The sequence below is a fragment of the Aptenodytes patagonicus genome, chromosome W, assembly GCF_965638725.1.
Source record: "Aptenodytes patagonicus chromosome W, bAptPat1.pri.cur, whole genome shotgun sequence".
Taxonomy (NCBI): Eukaryota; Metazoa; Chordata; class Aves; order Sphenisciformes; family Spheniscidae; genus Aptenodytes; species Aptenodytes patagonicus.
The window spans coordinates 5030028-5053323 of NC_134981.1; the positions used below are offsets into that span (position 1 = coordinate 5030028).

At 45.2% G+C, this 23296-nt stretch overlaps 1 protein-coding gene across 1 annotated transcript; it reads right to left on the reverse strand.

The window, feature by feature from the left end:
* On the reverse strand, positions 1 to 12873 carry LOC143171876 (urea transporter 2-like). The gene is made up of 9 exons (XM_076361009.1): positions 12841 to 12873; positions 7166 to 7328; positions 6260 to 6449; positions 5769 to 5897; positions 4481 to 4673; positions 2957 to 3104; positions 2210 to 2344; positions 1199 to 1248; positions 1 to 492 (listed from the first exon to the last, which is right to left on the reverse strand). The coding sequence occupies exons 2-9, from the start codon at positions 7311 to 7313 to the stop codon at positions 316 to 318; spliced, it is 1170 nt and encodes a 389-aa protein (XP_076217124.1). The 5' UTR covers positions 7314 to 7328; positions 12841 to 12873; the 3' UTR covers positions 1 to 315.
* Positions 12874 to 23296: the final 10423 nt, after the last annotated feature.

Here is a 23296-nt window from a genome sequence, read left to right on the forward strand (position 1 = left end):
TTGGATTTCACGAACAGATTTTTTTTTTTCCAATTTCTAAGTCATTTCCCCACTGCTTAAAATTCAAGTGTCTTTTCAGGCATACGTGCTTTTAAATCATTACAGACTGGTCTTGGGAAAGGTCCTTCCAGTGCAGCACAGTCTTATCTAATCAGGATAGAAAAAACGAATGTGGTAAAAAAAGTCTCTCCGCTCAGAAGGTGGTGATTTTTTTTTTTTTTGGTCTTTTGACTTTGTAGCACACAAATAACGTTTTTTGGGGAAACATCTTGCACTTTTGCCTTAAATCTGCAAAATATCTCTCCTCTTGGGTCTTTATACCTCGCAGCAAGACCTCTGATGTTTCTTCATCTTCAGATAATAAGCTCGGTTGGCTTCTGGATAGGTGACTTTGGAGAGCGGTAGCTTGTAGATGGCAGAGTGGTTTGTGGTTATTAACAGGAAGGTCAGTGCAGACAAGCAAAAAGACCAGGTTCCTGACGGCACCCCAAACTGCAAAGAAAAATACAAACCACCTATTTTCTATGTGTCTGTCTTTCATTTGATCCCCCGCCCCTTGAACAAAACTCAGAGCCAGGCAGCTTGGAACAAGCTTTCTCAAGGAAGAGTTGACTTGGTTTTGCATGGAGTCTCTCCCTGGGGAGGCAGGATTTCTTTATGAGATCTTGACATTGTGCATTAACCTGCAACATCTATCAGCTCTGGTGAGAAGGCTGCCTTCTCTTTGTGCATCTGCAGCGGTCTTGGATGGAGATGAGGTAGGAGTGGATGGAGATGAGACAGGAGTGGATACCAGAAGCATTCAGCTTTTCCCTGGGCTGTTGTACTGACTGCCTTTTGGCACTTGGGCAAAGCAATTAAACCAAATTTGAGGTTTCTTTACACATGCGGAGGGCCCTTTTCTCAATTGCTTCAGGCACAAAGTATAGGCATAGAATTATTTCAGAGGTGTTGAGGGCTGAGCTGTGGCAGTTCATGCAAGCTCTGAGGATGAAAAGTGGTAAGTGATGATTGTAAGTGGCCTGTTTCAGTGGGAACCACACCAAGCCCCTGGGCAGACAGTGTCCCCTCTCCCGGATCAGTTCTGCCTTTGGCTGAGTTGTTCTCTGCGTCTTGGTGTTTCGCCTGACAAGCCAGGAAAATATACAGTGTTCAAATCTGTTGTTGGAAACAAGACCTTAGCTGATACACTACTTACCACAGACATCATGTTAGTCACTGTTGCTCCCAGGTAGGCACTGAAGAGCGCTGTGGAAAAGAAAGGTAGTTCCTGGTGAGTTCAGTTGCTCGTGGAGGACAACAGCGAGGACAAACATCTCTCACACTGCCTTAGGTAGCTCAGCCAATGTTTATGACCGTGCCTGGACAGCCCTCTCTTAAAGCTCTTTCCTTTGCACTGTGTCCCCTGCAACCTGGAGCTCATGGAAAAGGCAAAACAAAAAAAGAGCTGGAGTGATGAAAAATGTGACTATGGAAACAGAGGCTTTTGAAAAATGCACTGACGTGGAAAGTATGTAGCTTGATGGATGGGGTTAAACAGGAAAATAACCCTTCTACCCCCATCTCTCCTGCCTCTAGGGCTAGAATGTGGTTCAATGAGATACAAAGCTAAATCTTTTTTATATGAGCACTGAATGAGCAATAGTTTCCCTCCCAGCTCACTGTGATATTGAAATTTCATATGGAATTGCCTTATAAATAATTCTTCAATCATTCTGTGTTGCCTAGCTCATGCCTTTGGTATCCATTTCGATAGACTGGGGAAACTGTACCGTCTAACTACAGATGCGGACTGATTTTGAGCTCCAGTTTTCTCAAAGGTTAGATATGTCCTTCTCCAAAGAAGGAATTTGAGCTGGTATCTGTGATTGGAAAAAACAATATGATTCATCCAGCGATGTTGAACAAACACGATTAACACCTAAAAACTAAGCATGTAATTTCGAAGACCTTATTTAATCAGCGTCCACTGATCGCACCTCTTGTTTTGAGCACAACTCTTGGCTGAAAGCGAAAGCACTGCTTTTATTTTGTCAGGGTACGTTAGAGCAATGGCTCTGACATCCAGCTCCATCATTCGTCAGTCTCGCCTAAGTCCATGTGCCTGTCTAGAGGTGGCCACCTGGCTTCAGCCCACCTCCAGCATAAATGCATCTTGTCTCGCTTCAAAAGGAAACACGGCGGTAGGGAAAATCCGTAGGGTACGTACCACAGGCAATTGCCAGCAAATGTGTCTGCCAGGTGAAAGCGTAGAACATGCCTCCGATCGCAACGCATGAGAGGGAGCTGTTGTAGCCCCACAAGCCGGAGTAGATTTTGCTAAAAGGTGTTGCTAAGCTCAGTGCTGCAAAATAAATCAAAGATGTGTCATTCCTTGGCCAAAGAGATAAAAGCAGCTAGAAATGGCATGAATTCAACTTTTTAGGGCTCTAGCCTGCATACGTATGCCGAGTTCTTATTTGTAGTCGTGTTGCTATGGTCTAAGACTAAAGCCGCTTTGATCTAATGCAATCACGGCAGAATTTCCCTGGTGCTGCTGAGCTGAAATTGGCCATACAATTTCAGCAGAAGATAGATGAGTGAACAAGCGTACATGTGAACTCTAAATGCATCCCTGAGGCCTGCACATTCAGACTGATGGCTATGGCTTTTATTAAGCTGCTCCTAAAACCATCAGAATATATTTAGAAATGAAGTATTTCATGATAAAAATTCATTTCAGCCAAAAATACTCTTCTTTCTCCTGAAGATTTCCACCACCATAAAATGAGGTAAGAGAATGGGGAAGTCAATCAAAAGAATTCTTAAAACAGAAGTGTATATATATATTTTTTTTTTCCAAGCAGTCATTCTCCAATAGAAGAAACATTTGTTACTGTAAATGCTCCACTCATTGCAGTTCCTCTTTTATTCTCCATGCTTTTGTATAAATCTGTGACACAAGTCAAATCCTTACCTGCCAGCATCCCCACTGCTGATCCAATTGCCGCATGCAGACAAATGAGTGGGGAAGAGATAAATAAAGCAATTAGGAAAATTCCTCCAGTCCAGGGGTTATTGCAGCCATAAACCTGACCCACCCCGACTGGAATGGATTGCAGGAGCTGCAGGGATTTAAAAACAAAAAACAAAAAAAGAAAAAAAAGACAATTTGTTACCTGCTTTGTAATGTCTTTTTTTTAAAAAAAAAAACAACTTATTTTCCTTGGCCACGTTCGTGTTCAGCATTTGTTGGATGCAGTCTCTCTTTCTGGACTGTAAGTGGAAAGTTTGAAAACTTCTCGGGAGACAGCAGGGCCATTTCCACAGGGTTTCCCCTGAAAATGAATCATGCCTTGTTCCCTAGCCATGAGCTCCTGTGCAGGGTTTTTGCTCTAATATCAAAGGTAAATGTCTTTTGCGAAAGGACTTGGAAGGGTTTGCTCATCATCTTTACAGGTGCTGCTGACTTGGCCATTTTTGCCTGCTGTTATGGAGCATGACAGTGAATCTAGGAAATGGAAGTGCTCGGGTAGATGATGCCTTTGAGAAGATATTCGCCTCTGAGTGGGCAGATCTGAGGATGAAATGGCCAATAATGGCTTGGCCAGAATTACAAGACTTCACTCAGGTAAGGCTATATCCCTGATGTGTTTATAGACCTGAAACTTCCCTGGGATTCACCAGGAATACGAATGAGAGTTGCTGGGTTGGTGGGACAGAGCCCAACCCGGTTACAGCTTAGAGATGGTTTTAAGACACTTTTCATCAAAATGTTGTGTTCCTTCATGTGGAACAGTCCATTTATGGTCCCCATAAAATTATGCACCATGGTAAACATTCTTTTAGAAATGTCACTCGTGTGGATTGCTATTTAGTGTCAATTAACTTCCTTTTCTTAATTACTCCCTGGGCACCCTTCAAAATAGTCCACTGAGCCTTAGGGGAAAGCTATTATTCTAGTATCTATGTTGTTTACCACGCTATGCAGGAGAATAATTTTTTTTGTTGTTTGCTTTAAAGGTCCCACTTGAATATTAACTAAAAATATGTGAATATGTGCCCGCACCCAAGTTTGTAACCATTCTTCCGTAGTAGATGCATCCATCAGAAAGATGCAATTTTAAAAACACAGCACTCTCTACGTGGAAAACTAAAATTAACCTGTGAGTTAACTGGTAGTCTCAGCACAACCTTATCTATGGGGCGCTGATCAGTATATACGCAGTAATGGGTAATTAGATTCGAGAGAAGAATCTTTGAAGATTATAATTTAGATCCAACTGTAAATAAAAGATACCAAATGCCAAAAAGATTCTTATTTTCAAGCTATCGAAAATGTCAATTCCTAGAGTAAACCTTTATGTTTTGGATAATAGCTATCTTATAAATGCAATTTTGTATTGCCGGGCCATAATGCAGTACCATAAAGGAAGATAATATGGTTCTATAGTGGTTTTCTTTGTAAATGGAGAAGGCTGTTATCTTTAGGGCATCCTACCATTGGCATTTCAGCATCCGTCCATGTGATGTTTGGTGTTGCTGTTGCAGGCTGAATGACAGTTGTAGGGAAGAAGAAGTTATGGGGTCCTGACGCAGCCAGATAGAGGGTCAAGGCCAAGTTGAAAGGCAAGGTGAAAACAGGCAGATCCCACTTACAGAAGACTGAGCCTAAAGCGCTGGTGAAAACAGGGCTAAAAGAAGAACAAAACGGTCTCGCTAGGAGCTTGTCAGCTAGGCAAAAAGAAAACCACAACAAAAACAACAACTGCAGGAAATTAACTCTATTTTTTTTAAAAAAAAAGCTGTTTAATTTCCTCAGTCTTTCTGATAAAATCAGAATGCTAGGGTCACTCAGTAAATTTCCTACCCTTCCCAGGGCAGTTAGCAATGTACAGATTCCTGTCATATTATGCAATATATGAAGTGAATTTGGTGACCGTGAAGGAGCCAAGATCCTCCGCTCATGGGGAGGACCCAGTGATTTAATGGAGTTATTCCACAGCTCGGTCTCAGTGTTTACTTTTTTTTTTTCCCCAGTACTTGAAGTGGACTGAATTTAGGACGCCTGTGCCAGGTCTGAGTGAACTGCAAAGGTGGCTGTGTGTCCTTGTTCAAGCTTATGGATGAGAAGTAAAGGCTGACATCAAAGTTGTGCTTATTAAAGTGAGTATAACACTACATGAACTTCAGGCAGACAGATGATATGTGTGGTTTCGCAATCTCCAACTAGACATTTGGGGGTGAAAGACCAGCTTTCAAAATTTTTGCTGTCCAAATACCTAGCAGATTATGGTGTCATATACACGAGTAAAGTATTGCTAGTTGTTTGTTTTCATTAGCACCAACCATCACTTCGTGGGACCACTGAACAGCTTCTGTGTCCGGAGAGATAAATTTTCATGACATTTTTATATGGTGGCTTAAATAGATGAAACACTTGTGGTTGATGGTGGTAGGGAATGGTTAAAATAATGTTCCTCTCGAGACAAAAATGAATCGACGCATCGCAGCAATATGGCTAACATTTAGGGCATTGAATTACATATGATCAGCCATCGATTTTCCTTTTCCCCGTTGGGTTTATTTGTGATTATGTGGGTATTTTATTTGTTTTGGGATTACATTTGAGTTAAAAGTGCAAATAATGATACAGATTTAGTAGCACATATGTGCCAGTTGTATTTTTTTCCCACTGTAGTCTGTATAGTGCATAAAAACACAACAGTTCAGTCTCAGTGTGGGGACACTGGGACTGGAATAAGAAGCAGAGGAGCCATCCGACTTACCACGTCACGGACACCAGTGCTACCGGCAGCAGAAGCCACCAGTGGTAGTCTCCCTTAGCAGAGAAGACGGCCATGAGCAATCCCACCAAGACGCCGTTATAGCCGTACAGGCCTGCTGCAATGGCTGATCTGTGTGAAAGAAACAACCATCTTGAAATCTTCTCCCCGGCGGGTGCTTTGCTCGCATCACCCCCTCCCTCCCCATGCAGTCGTGACTCTGTGTGATGACGGCCTGCCAAGGCTCGTGCACCGACCTTCAATTTTACATGCTTGAGTCCCGTGTCCTCTCAGCCCCAGCTACCCCTTCTGCAGTTACATCCAGTGTACCTTTGCATCAGATGCAGCTGGTGGGAAGATCTGTTTGGTCCTACCAGACCAGATACATAGCCAGCGAAGGCTAGATACGTGCTTTTCATCCATGTCACTTGTTTAACACGTAAGTCAGCATTGAAGTGACAGTCTGGTTTTGAAGGGGAAAAGGATGAACTTACCTGTCCTGACCCAGAATAAGTGCTGTTAAAGTTGAGACAACTGTTCCTAAACAGCCTGTGAGTGTCCACCACGGGTTCTGCACCAGGAAACCAGCCACTACGATAAGCCCACTGAGGGGATTGTTGACAAACATCACCTGAGATATCCCACGCAACACCCAGTCAATAAACTGGATCATGAGAGGTTTGTCTGGAAGAGATCAAATGAAATAATAATAATAAAAAAACCCAGAATGCACAGATGATACTTATTCGGGATGGTTTTCTTGAAACTCAGGGAGAGTTTTGGCACCTGAACTTGGCAGCACGACTGAAGCAATGAATCAACAAGACTGTAAAACCTGACTGGGATTTATTATGGTCTATCCTGAAGTCTTACAGCTGGAAAACTGAGATGAACAGTGTGGTTGCCAGAGTCCCCTGTTATAAAGTACCCTGGACCAGTTTCATATGAACTGGCTAATTTATGATGTCTGTGCCTCAGATGGCAAATCGCGTGTGTATCCTGTTGATGATTTATTATGGGGACCAAACACACTTACCTATGTGTAATTTAACTTCCCAGTGGCATTAGGCTTGACAGAAACTGCTCAGCTGAAAGGACAGGGAGCGTTATGAAGAATGGCAGAGCACAGAATAACCATCCCAGGTTATGTTCTGTGGGACTAAATGCGCTTTGTACATGGCATGTTGGAGGTAAATGTCACCTCAGTCATCCTCAAGATTTAAGCAATATCTGGATCTCTGCACATAGCTGATTTTTTCCTACAAAATGGAAATAAATCAGGGCAGAGGTAGTTTCTGTAATGCTTCAACTTGAATCACGTTACTGAGAAGTTAGTTATTACTTCTTTGATGTAATTCTTCTTTGGAATCCCCTAATTAGTCATGATGAAGTAGCTTTACCTTTTAGCCAGGCTCCAAATTCCTTCATGTCTCCAGTGATGTACCCAACAGCTCTGCAGACTCTCTTCCCAGCTTTGCTCAGTGGATTCTGCTTTATTGGCTTTCTTTTCCCCTTGGTTTCTATCTTGACATCAACACTATTTTCCATGTTGATGTTCTGACCCTTTGGTAAAATTCAAGGGGGGGGGGGGGGGAAAGAGAGTTCATTACAATGCCTCTTACTGATCCCTGTTTATTCTCTCTACCACATATTATTGCTCACCACGTGTTATTTTGGAGCCAGAAAGAAGAAAATCCTTACTCTGAACACCTGATTCTCATGTCTCCATGAGCACATTCTCTCTTCATGTTCTCTTGGGACCCTGCGCTGTCCTTTTAGATTTTCATGCAGTCACAGATTTGAACACCAGAAGGAACCACTGAGCGTTGTATCATAGCGGTATTTCACCTGATTTTAACACCCTGTTCAGCTATACCGTATTTTCTAGAAATCAAGCAGCTCTTGATTTAAAGGGTGACTTCAAGAAGAGCAAGACAGCATTAGGAGACACTGGCTTCACAGAAGTTAAAGCTTACCTCAAGATTCAGATTGATAGAAGATGAACACGGAAGTCGGTAGAAGTTGAACCACCATCTAGGAAGCTGCTTCAATGATTAAGTTTCCCCTGCTGCTTAACCCTTATTTCCAGTTTAAAATTATCCATCAGCCGTCAATAATAGGTACCTAAAGTTAGCTTTATGGGTCTCGATACAGTCACCTGCTGGGGTCAGCTCAGCCTTTCTCATGAGCATGGTCTTAGCTTGAGGGTTGTTCATGGTGCCTTGCTCCATTACTCACATACATACAAACAATACAGAATTGTACTTTTAGCCGCCCCATCTTTAGAAGTACCCAGCACTGATTTAAGAGCTTAAAGGCCAAATTCAGAGTGCTTGCTTTCCATTCTACCTCAGCCATGTTGCCGCCTTCTCTCTGCCAGTTGCCCAGTAGGGTGACGTGGTCTGCACTGGCCTTTGCTCTTCAGCATAAGACAAGATAGGAGACCACATATTGGGACCTGTAGTAAGAAATACTCAGGGACTAATGAAAACACTCTTATTAAATTTAGCAGGCACTATATCAAGACTTAAATAAGGTAGGGGTGTTTAGGCCTAAATAAGGTGTTTGGAGCATCCATGCAGGGCTGGCAGAGATGGGGTCCCTTATGAGAGACATGACCTTTGGATTAGGAGCTGCTGGAATACCCTTTGGCACCTCATCCAGCTCTAGACAGCTTCATTCAGGCATGTGGATCAGAGACTTACACCTAACTGTAAACACTGGAGTTTAAAAACATTCATGAGTTTAAATTCATTATTTGTTCAAGGGCATATTCTCAATATGAAATCAGCAAATTTAAAACAGCCAAACCTTTCCCTGGAGTGTATTCAGTTTCCTGAAGAGTAGGATTAATTCTTGGTAATTCTCAAGACAAAGAAAACACAAGACAAGGTACCTCGTTGAGTGAATACAGAACCAGAACTGCTTCAGGTCTCACTGGTGAGTAACAGCTTGTGCAAGAAGTAAAGAATTTAGGTTGTGAGTTAATAGTCTTAATAAGATGATACAAGCACGTAATTATTGGAGTTAGTCCTTGACTCACTTGCAACTTCAGTAAAAGCCTTCTTGGCAGCTGGGGAAGAGAATTCGTACTTCAGAAATACAGGTGGCGAGTACTTAAGCTAAAGCAGCCTCACCCCTGGGCATTACACTTGCAGACCCAGACACGTGGTTAAGCAGCTCTGAGTCTTTGTGGAGGAACGGCTGGTTAATGTACATCCTGGCCAGTTTCTTACCGTATGCTATTGGTAGGCTGATGGTGACATTTCAGGAAGCAGTAAATATTTGCACAAATAATAAATAGACATTTTCGGCCTTCTGGAAGGGCCCTGCTAATGCAAGGATAAGTTCCACATGAAAGAGGGTGAAGACAGGACCAGTACGTAGAAGAGTGTTAAATTTGACTTTGTGTAGGGCACGAAGGCAAGGAGCTTAACTAGAAGAGGAAGAAAAGGACGAGAGTGTTGCTAGGGATGGTGTCTCGGTGCTGGAAGGCTTTTTCCTGGCTCAGTTATAATTCATTACCTTGATTCATTAACCTTCGCTTCTCTCATATTTTATTCTGAAATAATGGAATAAGTGAATTGGACGCACTTTCAGTTAAATCAAAATTTCCAGCCAAGATAAATGCTCTTCATTTGGTGAAAGTGCATTTACATTTTCAATTTAAAGAATCTTCCTCTTTATGTAACTTAGGCTTTCTCTGTTGCTAATCCATAAAGTCAAGGGCTATTGGAGTTGCATTTGCAGAGTGATGTTGTGTGTCCTGTGCTAGCATGCCTGGTATGTTTCCCTGCATGCTGAGTGAGGAGCTGTTTGCACCGCAGGAGTCTGCAGCGTGGGATGAAATGTGCATGTGAAGAAGTATCGGAGTCACTGTCTGGTCCGCTCACACAGTGGAGAAGAAAATGGGTCAAGTTGGAGGCCCTAATTAATCAAAACTTGATGAATTGCTTTGCTGTAGGAAGGCACTTAAGTGCATACTTAAGGCAGTACTGCACGGTGCAAGTCTGAGGCTGCAGAACTCCTTTGCTTTGGGTTTTCATGGGCAGAAATGAAGTCACCTAGATGCACTTGGCACAGCAAAAAGACCAGGTGACCAGGTGAGTCACTTCTACCAACCTGGCTTGAACTTCACCCCCGATGAAGGCTGCGTCAAAGCCCTGCGTACCTGTTCTTCCAGAACATTCAAAATCACAGTGATCGGGGGTGTGATCTGGCCAGCAGTGTTGGTCAAACTCACGTTCGTTATGTCCCTGTCTATCAAGTGATGTGTCTCTCTAGAGAGGGATCACATGAACTTTGGTTCACCTTCCCTATAAGCTTATATATACTAAAGGGGAAGGGAATCGTTACGAAACACCCCCATCACCTGCAGAGCAGCCTGGTATGTAATGGGTAGGCTAAGAACACTCTTGGTTTCAGGTGGGGTCTTTACGACACCGTAAAGACCCAGATTCAGTCCCATGGGCTTCACTGCCACCCCAAATCACATCCCAGGCTCTGCGTGAGGGCTGCCTCCTATGTGCAGTGGTTCAGCTATCACCACAGCCGTGAGGCTTGTCCCATCCATCCAGAAATGCAGAGCATGAAGGACTTGCACCGCTACTACTTGGTTGTCCAAAGAAAGTGTAAAGGAGCAGGGAACCACTTGGAAACTGGCACCAGCATAGAATTTTTTGGGCATTTTTAATAATTTTTGACATTGTAAGAAGCAGTAGCTGCCATATATGCTCAGATTAACAATCTGCTAACACATTACCTTGTTTTAGGGAGTAGGCAATAGCAGCTATTTAAGAAAGGACAGAAGACAAACAGTGTGTCATCCCAGAATAAGGGAGATGCTCAGAGAATTTTAAGACGGCGATGTTTGAATTTTAATTCAAGCTGAAGTGTGTGTGTTCTGATGGGGATTACATGAAGGCCAGTCTACAGCAGGTCTTTCGCAGACCTGCTATTGAGGTTATGTTAACATGTGGTTTTCAGTCAAAGCGGGCTTTTTTTCTTAGTGCACGAAGGAAGGAAATGGAAATAATTGTGAAAGGACTATTCCATTGGAACAGACTGCTTGGCTTCTGCAGGGGGGCAGGATTTAAAAAAAAAAAAAAAAATTATTCCTTATTTCTATTAGTCTGGGAAAGTGTTTTTTCATCTCGGATTCTTAACTAATGACTGTGCAGGTCCTGCTCTCAGATACACAGCTTGAAGCGCTCTGCCTGATCTCATGTCTGTTCTGGAGAGGTGCTCCAGGCAAGCATTTGGTAGGAAATGCAGTGCGGGCTCCCGATGCTGGTGTGTAACTGGTGTGATACAGGAGCAGCAGCAGGACCCAGGCAGAGCAAGTCTGAACGTGGTTTTCATCTCTGTGGTGCAAGGACTGATTTGTGCTCTGCTGCGAGTGCAGAGGAACTATTTAAAACTATTTTCCCATGGTGTACCGTGGAAAGTGAGAGCTAGGTTTGGGGCACTGCTGCTTTTCCCCAGTGATTCCAGGTGTTTGCTGCCTCCCCTTGCCTAGATATCTTTGTGCTGTTGGGTAATATCTCTCTGCCATCCTCGCTAAGAATGCTCACGTGAGCAAGAAGGAAAGTTTTGCAGCTAAAAGTACCTAAATACTTTTGCATCAGCTATGAAATGGAACCCGTGAGAATAGAAAAGAAAAAAAAAAAGATGCTTTTCTTGCATGAAAATTAAATCATTACAGGGCCAAGAAGCTAATCTATTGTTTTTTTATCATCTTTTCAGAGTTAATAAGTGTCCTGTAGCAAAGAGCTGATGTTATGCAACTTCATGTCTCCCTAAATCAAGTTCTCTTCCACTTGCGTACACTTCTTCCACGTCACGCCATACCTATGGCATCTCAGTAATGCCTCGTTAAAGCGGCAGCGAAGCAGACTCCGTGCTGGTGCTGCACTCCTGCAACATCTGGCCTGCAAATACTTTTTTATTCACTTGCTGAAATTGAGACAAGCCCAGTCACACATTCATTTTGTGTTATGCTTGGTAAGAGTGGTGCTGTGCTTGCAGCTGGGGAAGGAACAGAGGCTTTTATTTGGCTAATTGTTTTAATACTCACAGGTAATAGTTATTTCCGAGCTAGTGCCTGTGTTGGTAGGTGTTGGGCTTTTATCTCTGAAAATGCAGCAGTTATCTAGTACTTTCTCTTCTTTCTGGATTTTACGTCTCTCCCTGACAAAATTCCAGTTATTCTGTAAATCAAGAGGATTTAAATTACCGTGTGGTATTTGTTTGTCCAAGGAACTGCTACAGCACAATTACAGTCATTGTATCTTGCATTCTCTGAATTGTTGCTGTGAAGTGTGTGGGCAGCCAGCTCTGTGTGCAGCATGTTTTTAGAGGAATTCCTGCATCCAAGTACAATAGGAGGAAAGGGCCGGATTCTCAGCAACTCTGATTCCAGCATAGCCTGTGCAATGTTACCAGGGGTTTAGTAAAGCTGGGGAAGTATAGTGTTGTGTTACGTATAGGAACATACGTATGCACAAGCACACTCCCCAAAACAGAGAGGTTATAATGCACTTGACCCTCACTGAAAAAAAAAAGTTCAGGTTTTCCCCTAGAAGATACATTTCAAAGCATTAGTTCAAAAGAAAGCTCATGCCTCAGATTCAAATATTCATTAAGCCCATTCGCAATTCAATTTTCAGAGATCTGTCTCTCGGGGACAGAGAAATCCAGAGATACTATCACATTAACTGCATATTATTACTATCTGGGCATTTTTCATTTTGCAGAATAGAAAGGCAGTAAAAGGAGATGTTAAAGAGTTCCAGGGTTTTTTTCTTTCTTTTTTTCTCAAAGGTTCAGCCAACTGGGCTAAGTAGTACTAATAAATCCTCACCCTGCGAGAAAATTCTCAGTAATTGAAATTCTTGTGACACCCCCCAACCTCTGTGCTCCTCTTGAGCCTTAGCTGCTCTCCCTCAGGAGGACTGATCAAATGCTGTTTGCTAGGTGTTTTGGGGGAGAAGGAAGATCCAGGTAAGTCAGTAAGTCAGTAACAGGGTGCATGTTTATTGCTGTGCATTAAAAGGAACGAACGGAGTGCTCTTACCTCTCCGATGAGTTCAGGGGCAGCTGTTGCTTTGCTGGCTAGGACAGAAGGAAAGCAGGGCTAAGACACTGGGGAAGAAAATGCCCCACCAGCTTATATAGGCTAGCATGGCTCCTGTCCTGATATTACTAATTAGTTTGTTTCTCCTCCCACTTGGTGAGCTCCAGGCAAATGTTAAGAAGGTTCCCTCTTGAATTCTCCACCTTTCCTCTTGCTCTGTCCTTGGTCTCTTGCCAACAGCCTCTCCAAATGTCCTCTTCCCTGCTGCTTTTTTTTTTGTTTTGTTTTGTTTTTTAACTAACTCTCCTTTAACTCTGTCCTTTCTCCTCCTCCACCACTTAAAAGGACTCAAGGCTTCAAAGCGGACTCTTGGTATACCTGAGCTCGACCTCTCTGGCATTATTCTCCTTATCCAAGACAGCTCAGCATCCTCCCCTCTCAAAACACTGACCTGGGAGTGTGCATCACAGCGTGTCGTGTTCAGCAGCCTGTCGAGTTTTCCTGTTTCTGGGTAGTTTTCGGAGGCACTATTCTGTTAACACACTGGAGCGAAGGATCTGGTGACCTGTTGTTTAATTGCTTTTTATCAGTTATTTGAGAAATTCAAGGGGTATTTTTCCTTCTTTTTCTAACCTGGCCTCCCTGCCTCGCTGGAGAAATCTGGAGTATCAGAAGTGTGGCATATTTGAGAGGTTTATAAGGCTGTGAAATCGCTGTGAAAGGCAGAGAAGAGGCTTAAAAGGGAAGTCTTGAGAGAGTGAATTATAGGAGAAAGGGCAGAGAAAAAGCTAGTGAACTGAAAGAACCTGCTAGGCTAATTTAAACCACAGTTTAATTCACTTTAGGACTCTTTTACAGTGATGGCTTAGAGAAGCAACCCTGCAACTTCACCCGAGTGCTGGAGCGAATGGCTCGTTGTTGAACCAGAAACCATCTAGCTTTATGACTTTGCTTCCTCCAGCCCTGTGGAAACAGCCTCAGCATCTACATGAGCTGGAGTGATGTTATTCTCACCGTGTTCGTTCCCTGTCTTTTGACAACGATGTTTTTAACAGGAGACTGCATTCTTTTTCCCCCCCCTAAGAGTAGGGTTTCTGATAGTGGTTGTCAGCTTAGTATTGCCGCACGAGCAAGGCTTCCTCTCATCAAACAGGCACCAGCCTCAGTGTCATTTAAACCCGCATCTTTTCTGCTCTCTGTGAAAGGGATGCAGCGCAGGGGGCAGGCAGGATTCGCTGTCGGGCTGCGCTGCCTCCATCTGCGGAGCGATGCGGTGGCTCTGCAGGCTCAGCAGCCGCCTTCCCCCTCCAGGGAACCAGATTCAGGACCGCCCTGTCCAATTCTGGTGCTTTAAAGAGGTCGTTGAGATGTTGGAGGGGATTCAGAAAAAAGCCACCGGATTGCAGGTCTGTGATGGATGTCTTGGGGCGATGCTTTGTTGAGCTTATCAAAGAGCTGGTTAATAAGTAGCAGGATCACAGTCTGCTGATGCCTACGTGGGAATGAGGTCCCTGGCAGCAGCCTGCTCTGTGAACTAGGGGCAGAGGAGTGATGTTCTCCACCGCCACGTGACGGGTTCATTGGATCACAGGGGCAGCCAACTATGGGGAGGGTTTAACTACTGCAACAATTGCCTTAGGGAATCCCCGAATTTCCAACAATTACTTTCCAAAAAGGTCTGGGCCAGATCCCAGATTGAGTGCTGGAGTCAGGTGCAGGAACGCCTGCCCGGGCTGTGTGCTTTAGCCAGCCAAAGCAGTCCTGGTTGCTTGAGGACTGAGATTCCATATAGGTCTGGTGCAGAAGGGTGGGGACAGTAGAAAACCTCCCAGTGTAACTCAATCCATGCCGAGTCAGGTGCCCACTGCTAACCTCCAGTGCTGAGCACTCAAAGGTGTAGGTTTCTGCTCCTGTCTTTTGGGCTTTGGGATTCAAGGTGGGGAGACTGAAACAGCGGAGGCCATTCCTCGTCAAAAGGATCGAGATGTGCCATGTGCCTGTTATGTAGCTGTCAGGTATCATGTGCCTGGGAGCGGGCCACCACCTCTGAGTGAGCTCTGGGTAACCATGTAATGATGTGCAAACTGAGCATGCAGGTAACACTTACAGGTGACTAGCGAGTTGCCTCTTGATTTTAGGCATGTGTGAAGACCACTCTGGTGCTGAGGACAAGGCAGCTGGGGTTGGTGTCTGGCACCTAAGTTCCGCATCATTTAGGTGAGCTGAATCCATGGCTTAACTCATTGGCTCTCAGCTGGTGAAGCTGGTTGATGCGTTTCTTCTGCCTGCTGTGCTCTGCAGGAAGGTGGCTCTGAGAACGCCCCTTGGACTGAGCCCAGTGGTTGATATGGTGAGAAGAGGGGTTGGTGGTTGGATCCTAACCAGATTTAGTACCCGAGCTGTCCCAGAGAAATGCCTGAATGATCCCTGACTGTGTTAGCTCGCCAGGCAGGAGCTGTCTACCTGCGTTAGCTGGGTACAGTGCTTGAACTCGTCAGCTCTGCCAGGAAAGACTCTTATGGCCCTAATCCAGCTTCACACGCTCTGTCTCCGTGCCTCTCTCAAGGCTCAGTGGCCTTCAGGACGTGCATTGAAAACCACTTGGTAGCAGATTGCCATTATACTTGCTGGTTTTGGCTGTGCTCCTCGGCTCAGGTTGCACTGCAGGGATTAGGTCTGCCCAGGGAGCTGCATCAGGTCCTGGACTCCAACAGGTGCTTTAAAATGACGTAAATCCCCGTACGGAACTCTGCAGATTGCTAAAACTCAAGTCCTGGTCTGCCTTTGCTAGGTTGGGCTGTGGATGTCTGAAATGTAGCCAATGTATACGGGCTCCTCGTCATCCCTCATTGGTGGGGAAATCACTGCCAGGAGCTGAGCTCCTGTCGCTGGGCACCACTGAGAAGAGTCTGGCTCTGCCTTCTTTACTCTCCCCATCAGATATTTGTACACATGGATAAGATACCCCTGAGCCTTCACTTCTCCAGGCTGAACAGTTCCTGCTCTCTCAACCTCTCCTCGTATGACAGGGGCTCTAATCCTTTAATCATCTTTGTGTCCCTTTACTGGTCTCGCTCGGTGTCCCCCCGTTTCTCCTGTACTGGGGAGCCCCAAACTGGACACAGTATCCCAGATGTGTCTCACCAGCGCATAGTAAAGGGGAAGGAAATAAAGGATCACCTCCCTCGATCTGCTGGCAATGTTCCTCCTAATGCAGCCCAGGAAGCTGTTGGCCACCTTTGCTGCAAGGGCACGTTGCTGGATCATGGTCAACTTGGTGTCCACCAGGACCCCCAGGGTCTTTTCTGCCAAGCTGCTTTCCAGATGGTCAGCCCCCAGCATGTGCTGGTGCAAGCAATTGTTCCTCCCCAGGTGTAGGACTTTGCACTTCTCCTTGTTGATCTTCATGAGGTTCTTGTCAGCCCATTTTTCCAGCCTGTTGAGGACCCTACGGATGGCAGCATGACCCTGTGGCATATCAACCACTCCTGCCAGTTTTGTATCTTCCCCAGATTTGCTGAGGGTGCACTCTACCCCATCACCCAGGTCATTAATTAAGACGTTAAACAGTTTTGGCCCCGGTATATGTTACCCCTGGATTATAGCACTAGTGACTGGCCTCTGGCTGGACTTTGTGCCACTGATTACAACCCTCTGGGCCCTTCCATTCAGCCACTGTCCGCCTCACTGTCCACTTATCTAGCCCATACCTCATTAACTTGTCTATGAGGATATTATGGGGGACAGCGTCAAACCCAAATGATGCTCCGAAACTGCTCCAGTGACTGAGGACCGTAGGATGAGGGACCTCTGCAGCTCACCTGGTCTAGCCTCCTGCTGTAAGGCTGACTATGACCGAACCCACCATTTCACTTCCAGAATTTTTCCCAGTCTGTGATTTCCCTGGAGGGGCATGGAGAGGTGGGAATGGAAATGGAGGTATGGCAGGAGGGGGAGATAACCACATGGTGTATTGAGAGAGAGTGAGGCTCAGCCCATGTGCTGGCTGAGGAGGCAGCTCCTCTGGTCGGGTAAGGGCTGAGCCATCCTGGAGGCAGGACGGAGGTGCCTGGAGGAGCAACATCAGCAAGTCTGTGCCCATTGGCATCTGTGACCACGTTGCTTTTCATCATCTTGTTTTTATGAGCAAATGCAGAGTGGAAAAATTTGTTTCAGCACAGAGAACCAAGGGGTCTGTCACAACCTTGCACTTGTTTCTTGAGGGAAGTAGTTCTGGGTTTATACAGAGTGGACCAAAAGCCAAGCTGGTGTGGGCAGCTTCTATCCCTTCATTTTGGCCTGTAAAAATCCTGTGACATTCCTTTGTGTGACAACTGGATGGCATTTCTTCTAGCTAGTGGCTATCCGGATGGCTGGAGCGGAGAGCTGTCCGGCTCTGGTATGCAGCTCCCTCTCGTGGTATGTATGCCACATGTGCAGTTATGGAAATCACAGCAAATATTCAGACACCGATTTTTAGAGGCTCGTAAACAGCAGTTCCCTGGCCCTGGCACAAAGCTCCCTATGCTCTGAGCTTGTGTGAGGCTCTGGATACTGCTGCTGATGTACGCTGCCAAAATAAACGGTTCCCCTAATGCACGCACATCACTTCCCTCCCCTGCCCATCTGCTCTGGAGACCCACTGTCCTTTCTATCCAGCCTGATGTGCTCCTGGGACTCATCTTCTCAGTTCATGCAGCTGCAAGAGTTCAAAACTGCTGTCTGGAAACCCACTGGGATAGGAGTGGGGCAGGAATTTGCAAAGAGCGGGCTGTAAATGATTTATGGCTAGAGTAGGGTGTAAAAAAGCTCTACGCTGTCATGGAAATTAAGTGCCAAGTTTAGGCAGAGGTTCAGACTCTCTTGCTGTAGGCTGATGCTCTAAATACTGGAGTGCTGGGTTAGCAAACAACTAATCTCTTTTAGTTGCAGATTTTTCAAGATATTTGTTTAAAACGTTGCTGCTCGTGGGAGTGAAGAATTGCTTGGAAGTGAGCTAGCTGGCCAAGCCAACACATGCCAAGGACTGCACTGGTGGTTCAGCACCTAGGTGATGACGAGCTGCCACCTGGCACCATTCCATTCATTAGTGTAGATGTGGCCGTGGTGTCCAGCACAGGAAATGTCCCTGAGACCCCAAGAAAGACCAGGTAGTCATATCTCTCATGAAACCCAAGGAAATACAGGTCAAAGAAAAGCCAAGTGCATTCATCTGGCTGGTTCCCCTTGTTTGGATTTGTGTTCCCTGCCCTTTTTCCAGGCAGCACTATCACTTTTCTTATCAGCAATGGCCATTTCTCTAGGCTGGCCTGGATGCCTGTGGAAATGAGATTGAGTTGCAAGCACCTATGGGACCGCCACTGGAAATCGTTCTTTTCACCATCATGATCCTACCTCCAGTTACCTACTGTGGCAAACTGCCTCCGAAGATAATGCGCACTTTGGCTGGAAGGCACTGGCTTCTAGTATGGTTGTCTTCAGCTTCAGCCACCTTCAGATCCTCTCCTCTCTCCCTGTTGTGTGCATCTATTCTGGAGGATGGAGTATCGGTTCTGCCTGGCTCTTGGCATGGTCCTGTTTGTTTCTTTGCTCTGGGACTCAGGAGTTGGTGGTGAGCAAAGATCTCCACTTCACACCATGAGTCTGAACTTCAAGGCTGCTTGTTTTTCTGGTCATCTGTAACATTGTAGACTGGATCAGCCACATCATTGAAACATTCTGAAGTACTAGAGGGTTTTGGAAGCCCGAGGTTAACTGTATAGCTATATTTCAGGACCGGAGAGGAAATTGCAACTCAAACAATTCTGAATTCCAGCTTCAAACCCCTCTCCTTTTCTCCTGGCTCCAAGGAAAAGCCCAAATCCAAAGGGGCTCATTTTCCAGACCGACCTCAGGACACCAGGATCCCCATGAGAATGACAAAGCTGGCTAGACTTGCCTCATTTTTATGACACAAGGTAAGGTGTTTTTCTGCTGCTTCATCTACTTTTGCAATTTCAAAGCCAGTTCACTTAATTTCCCTGCATTTAATCTCAGCTTGGTAGAGTTTCATGCTCTTTCCCCTTCCTTTGCCCTGATGGTGGGGCTGTGAGTCTCACCCAAGGCATGCCTGCTTTCAAGGAAATAATCTGTTGTCACAAACCTATACGTTGTAGGAGATGAATGTGTTTTAGGTCTTAGCAAAGAGCAGAATACTGTAATAGTTCCAACAAGAAACTCTCTCAGCATATAAATCCCAGTGATTACTATTTTCTTGCCAAGAAGATCTTAATAGAAGTGGAAGGTGCTGTACATAGCATGGGTTGCAGCTCTGATCACCAAGAGAAAGAAGACTGGTAGCATCCAGAAATGAATCAGCAGACAGTAGGAACAACTGAAAATTGATAATCACTGCAGTGAATAGAGGTAGAGTTACACTGGTTGTAGATGCTTACGGGGTTTTGCAAGCAGTACTGGAGAGCAGCATTTTCATGCACACACACAAGCAGACATAAATCCATTTGCAGTAAAGATGCACATTTTGTAGTAGACAAAAGAAAAAAAAAAAGTCATATCTGTTGGATAACTCCATTTCTGGGACTGGAAAATGCCCTAAACAGGATTTAATTTACACAAGTGAAATAAACTCACTCAGCTACAGTAAGAAACCATCGCTGGCTGATAGTTTGTCATCATCTTTGCCTTTCTGGTTTTCTCCACAGCCAGGAAGTCGCTGCCTGGCTTCTGGCTAAGTGGTTTTGCAGAGCGGAGATTTGTGGATGACAGAGCAATGGAGCTGTCAGCACTTAGTTGAAATGAGGGAAGTGCGGAGAAGTGGGGTCGGGTACAAGCTGGGGTGCCCTGGAGCAAAGGGAAAAAGATTCCGGATCATCCTAGTTGCACAGGTCAGGGATGTCTCTGTCTCTCTGTCTTTGCTTTTTGCAGTTCAGTGCACAGCACAATTTGATTTGCAGCTGCTGAGACGTGCTAAGCAGCCTGCACCCCTGTGCATTTTGGGCGGTTGAGGTAGTTGGATGTTTTTGGAAGGGGTCCGCATGTACTTGGTGCTTCATCCCTGCTGTGCTGAGTGAAGCTGCACATTTTGGGAGCACGGATTTGGGTCTGCCTCAACTCTCTCTGCAAAGGGCTGTCTCTGGAGAAGGATATGAGGATGCAGCTCCATGACAGCTTAAGCTGCTAAATGCACCAAGGTAATTAAGTGTGCTCAGGAGCTGCTGAGCTGTAGTTGGAGGTGCCTAAACTCATTCCCAGGGATAATGCGGTGGAAGAAACCTTTGCTTCCCACCAAGCTATCCCTGGTCTTCTCATTCCACCACTGGGATGTGTGAATTCCAGCTGTGGTAACAGCTGCAGGAGTTTGTAAAAGGTCCCCTGAGAACTGTAAAATCAACTGCAATCAAGGGTTTGTTTCCTGTTTGAACTCCTTCCATCTTCCAAAATAAAACACACCCTTCTGTTGAAGGGGGAAGCGAGGGGACAGTGTTTGGCAAACAGATCTCACCCTCAGAGTGGTGGTATTTCTGTAACCCTGGCAGATGTGATCTACAAAAACCCGAGTCGGTCTGCAGTGCTGGAGAATGCATCTATCATTGCAGACCAGAGATATCTGGCGTGGACAAAGCACAGAGCAACTTCCCAGCAGCTGGAAATTTTAGTGGCTTATCTTATTTGGACATGTCGTAAAGTTTCTGTTTTTTCAGCTTGTGGTGAGGCCCCGTGTTGCTGGAGTAACTCTCTGGAGCATAAAGCCCTTCCCCATATTTGCTGGTGGCTGCCAGGGTGCTGGCTGGCTCCACTCACAGGCTGCCTAGGATTTGGGAGGGGGGACGTTTGCCCTCCCCGTCTGACAACTTCACACTCCTATTTGCCCTGATCTGTAGTTGCAGGTATGGGAAGAGGAGGTGTTGACATTGCAGAGGGGCTGAAAAAATGACAATACTTATTTTAAGCTCACAGCAGTATTGAACAGAGCCGGGAGGGAAGGGCCCAGGCTCTGCTGCAGAGCAGCTCTGGCAGCTTAAGGGTGGAAGCCAACAAGAAAACCCGCTCAGTGGCAGCAGACTTTAACCCATCATGCTTTGCCTGGCTCTTGCTCCCCATACAGTGTTGCAACCTCTTCTCCCCATCACTGGAAGCATAGCAGCAGGTTTTCCAGCCCTACAGCTTTGGGTGTTCTCCCTGGGCTGAGAGGTGCCACCATTTCCTATAGTGGTCTCCCTCTGTACTGCTGTTTCTGTCTGCTCTGGACCCCAGTAGTATGTGAGGGGGTTGTTGGGTCTCAAAAAAGGTCATCAGATGAAGGAATCAGGTGGCAAACATCATGCTCCGGCAACTAGGATGCTCCAGTGCGGATGGCAGCATGGCTCTGACCTCTGCTATGACTAATGTCCACTGAGAAGGCAAATCCCTCCCCTCCACATTCCCTCAGCGCAGCTTTGCTAATTGTTCATGAAGAGTGATTAACAGGTAAGTCATCCTGGAGTCATCAATACCCAAGCCAGGACATCTGAAGCACTTGTCTGACCTTTTTCTGTAAGAGGTTCTGTGACCAATCTTGTCGGCAGAAGCACCTATGTCTATGTGAGAAGAGCTGGGAGCATCCTCTCAAAGAGCAAAGTTGTTTTTGTTTTTTTTTTAGGGGATAAGGAGCAAGTAGAAAAGTAAGAAAAATGACATTTGGAGCAATAAAGTAAGCATTTTCCTTAGAACCACATAGTACATGTAGTGTTTTCACATCGGACTCCAGTTATCGGAGAGTAGATGGTCTTCTGTGTTCCCTGGGGAGGTCTCCTGCAATTCCTTCGTGTTGCTTAGTCTGCTTCCATTTGCCACTGCTGTTCAGATTTTGAAGGCAAATTTTCAGGAGGTTGTTTTTATATATGCAACTGCTAGGCCAGGCGTTCATTCGTACAGGAATATTTATTTCCTTTTCTGTGGAGGTGGGCTGGGTGGCGTGACCGCCCTAGCTGTAGCAGAGGCTTTTGGTTTTAGGCTTTTCTTTTTTTTTTTTATGGGCACATTGGTTTTATGTTAGATCTCTGGGAACTGGCTAAAAATTATTAGTCCCATTGAAAACTGTACGTTTTCTTTTCTTAATGAGTATTTTCTATAGTGCTTGATAGACAGCAGGCTGTTGGGGCTACCACTGATAACTTCAGCTAGTGCTTTTATTGTCTACTGCTCCCTTCCAGGAGACATTTGATTTGTCTTGGCTGTTTTCAAGAATTATTAGTACTGGCTATAGTTACTCAAATCTTTTGATTAGCAAGACACTTAATAAAGCTGTTTATACCCTATTTTTTATGGATGGCTTAAACTCTAGAAATTGCTTTACTAATTGATTTCAAGATGGATTTGCTAGTGGCTGAGGAATTAATATCTGCAGTGGCTCTTATATGACAATTTTTTTCCAATAGCCATATTGTGCTTGGACTTCACTCTTATTTTTAAGAAAACAAATAAAATATTTGGCATAACTAACCACAGTTGAGGTTTTTCTTCAAAATATGGTTCTAGCACTATTTCAGCTGACTCTATCATAGTATTTTTGTAACTTTGTGTTGCTACTATTCAAATCTTTCTTTAATGCTGGATTGTGTGTGACCTAAATTAAACTGCAGAGCAGATGAATGGGTCCTTCTAGTTTGCATGTGCTTTATATTTCATTGACTAGTATAGAGGGAAGGTGCTCAGGCAGCTATGTATCACCTCGTGTGTTATGTTGCCTTTCTTTGTTTCTCTACAGCAGCAGTAACCTTGGGATGTCCCTGATCTTGCAGTCCGTAGTGGCCATACGAGACTAGCCTTGGTTTGCTGGCATCATGGCTCAAAGGGCAGCTTGGCAGCCTGGTCTTCTGCGGCTCTCCGCTTTCTTCCCTGCCTGCTGACACCTTTTCTGATGGTGTCTTTGCTTTTTCTGGAGTCACCATGCAGGAATAAAGTGTTACACATGCGGTCTCAAATGCCCTTTAACACTGGTTGAGATCATAGATGCATTTGCAGCAGTCCTCTGTGATAGCTTTAAGGCTTAAGTGCCTTTGTCCAGTGCCTGGGTCCCGGGTTGTTTCTTGCAAACAACCTCTTTCTCCTAAATTAGCGGTTTTCATCCCTTGCTCTTGTGTTACAGAAATACATCTGTGCCTCTGGGCTCCTGCTGCTTGTCAGAGCTCAGCATCTCCGGGAGGCGGCTGGGATTTGCATGGGAGGTTTTGACCACTATAATGCATTTGCTTTTCTGCTTGCTGTGGTTCTACATCTGTCAGATCTTCCTCCCTCTAATAGAGATAGGTCAGGTATCGAGCTGTGGTCAGTCCCGTGCCTCTTAGTTTGCCCTGGGCCAACAAAAGTCTCACGGCTAACGTGTCAGGCAGACTGCTGGGATTCTTGGTCTTTTATTAATCTCCAAGAAGACTTGTGGCATGTGGGAATGACAGCTAGTTCCTTCGGTGCTTTCCTG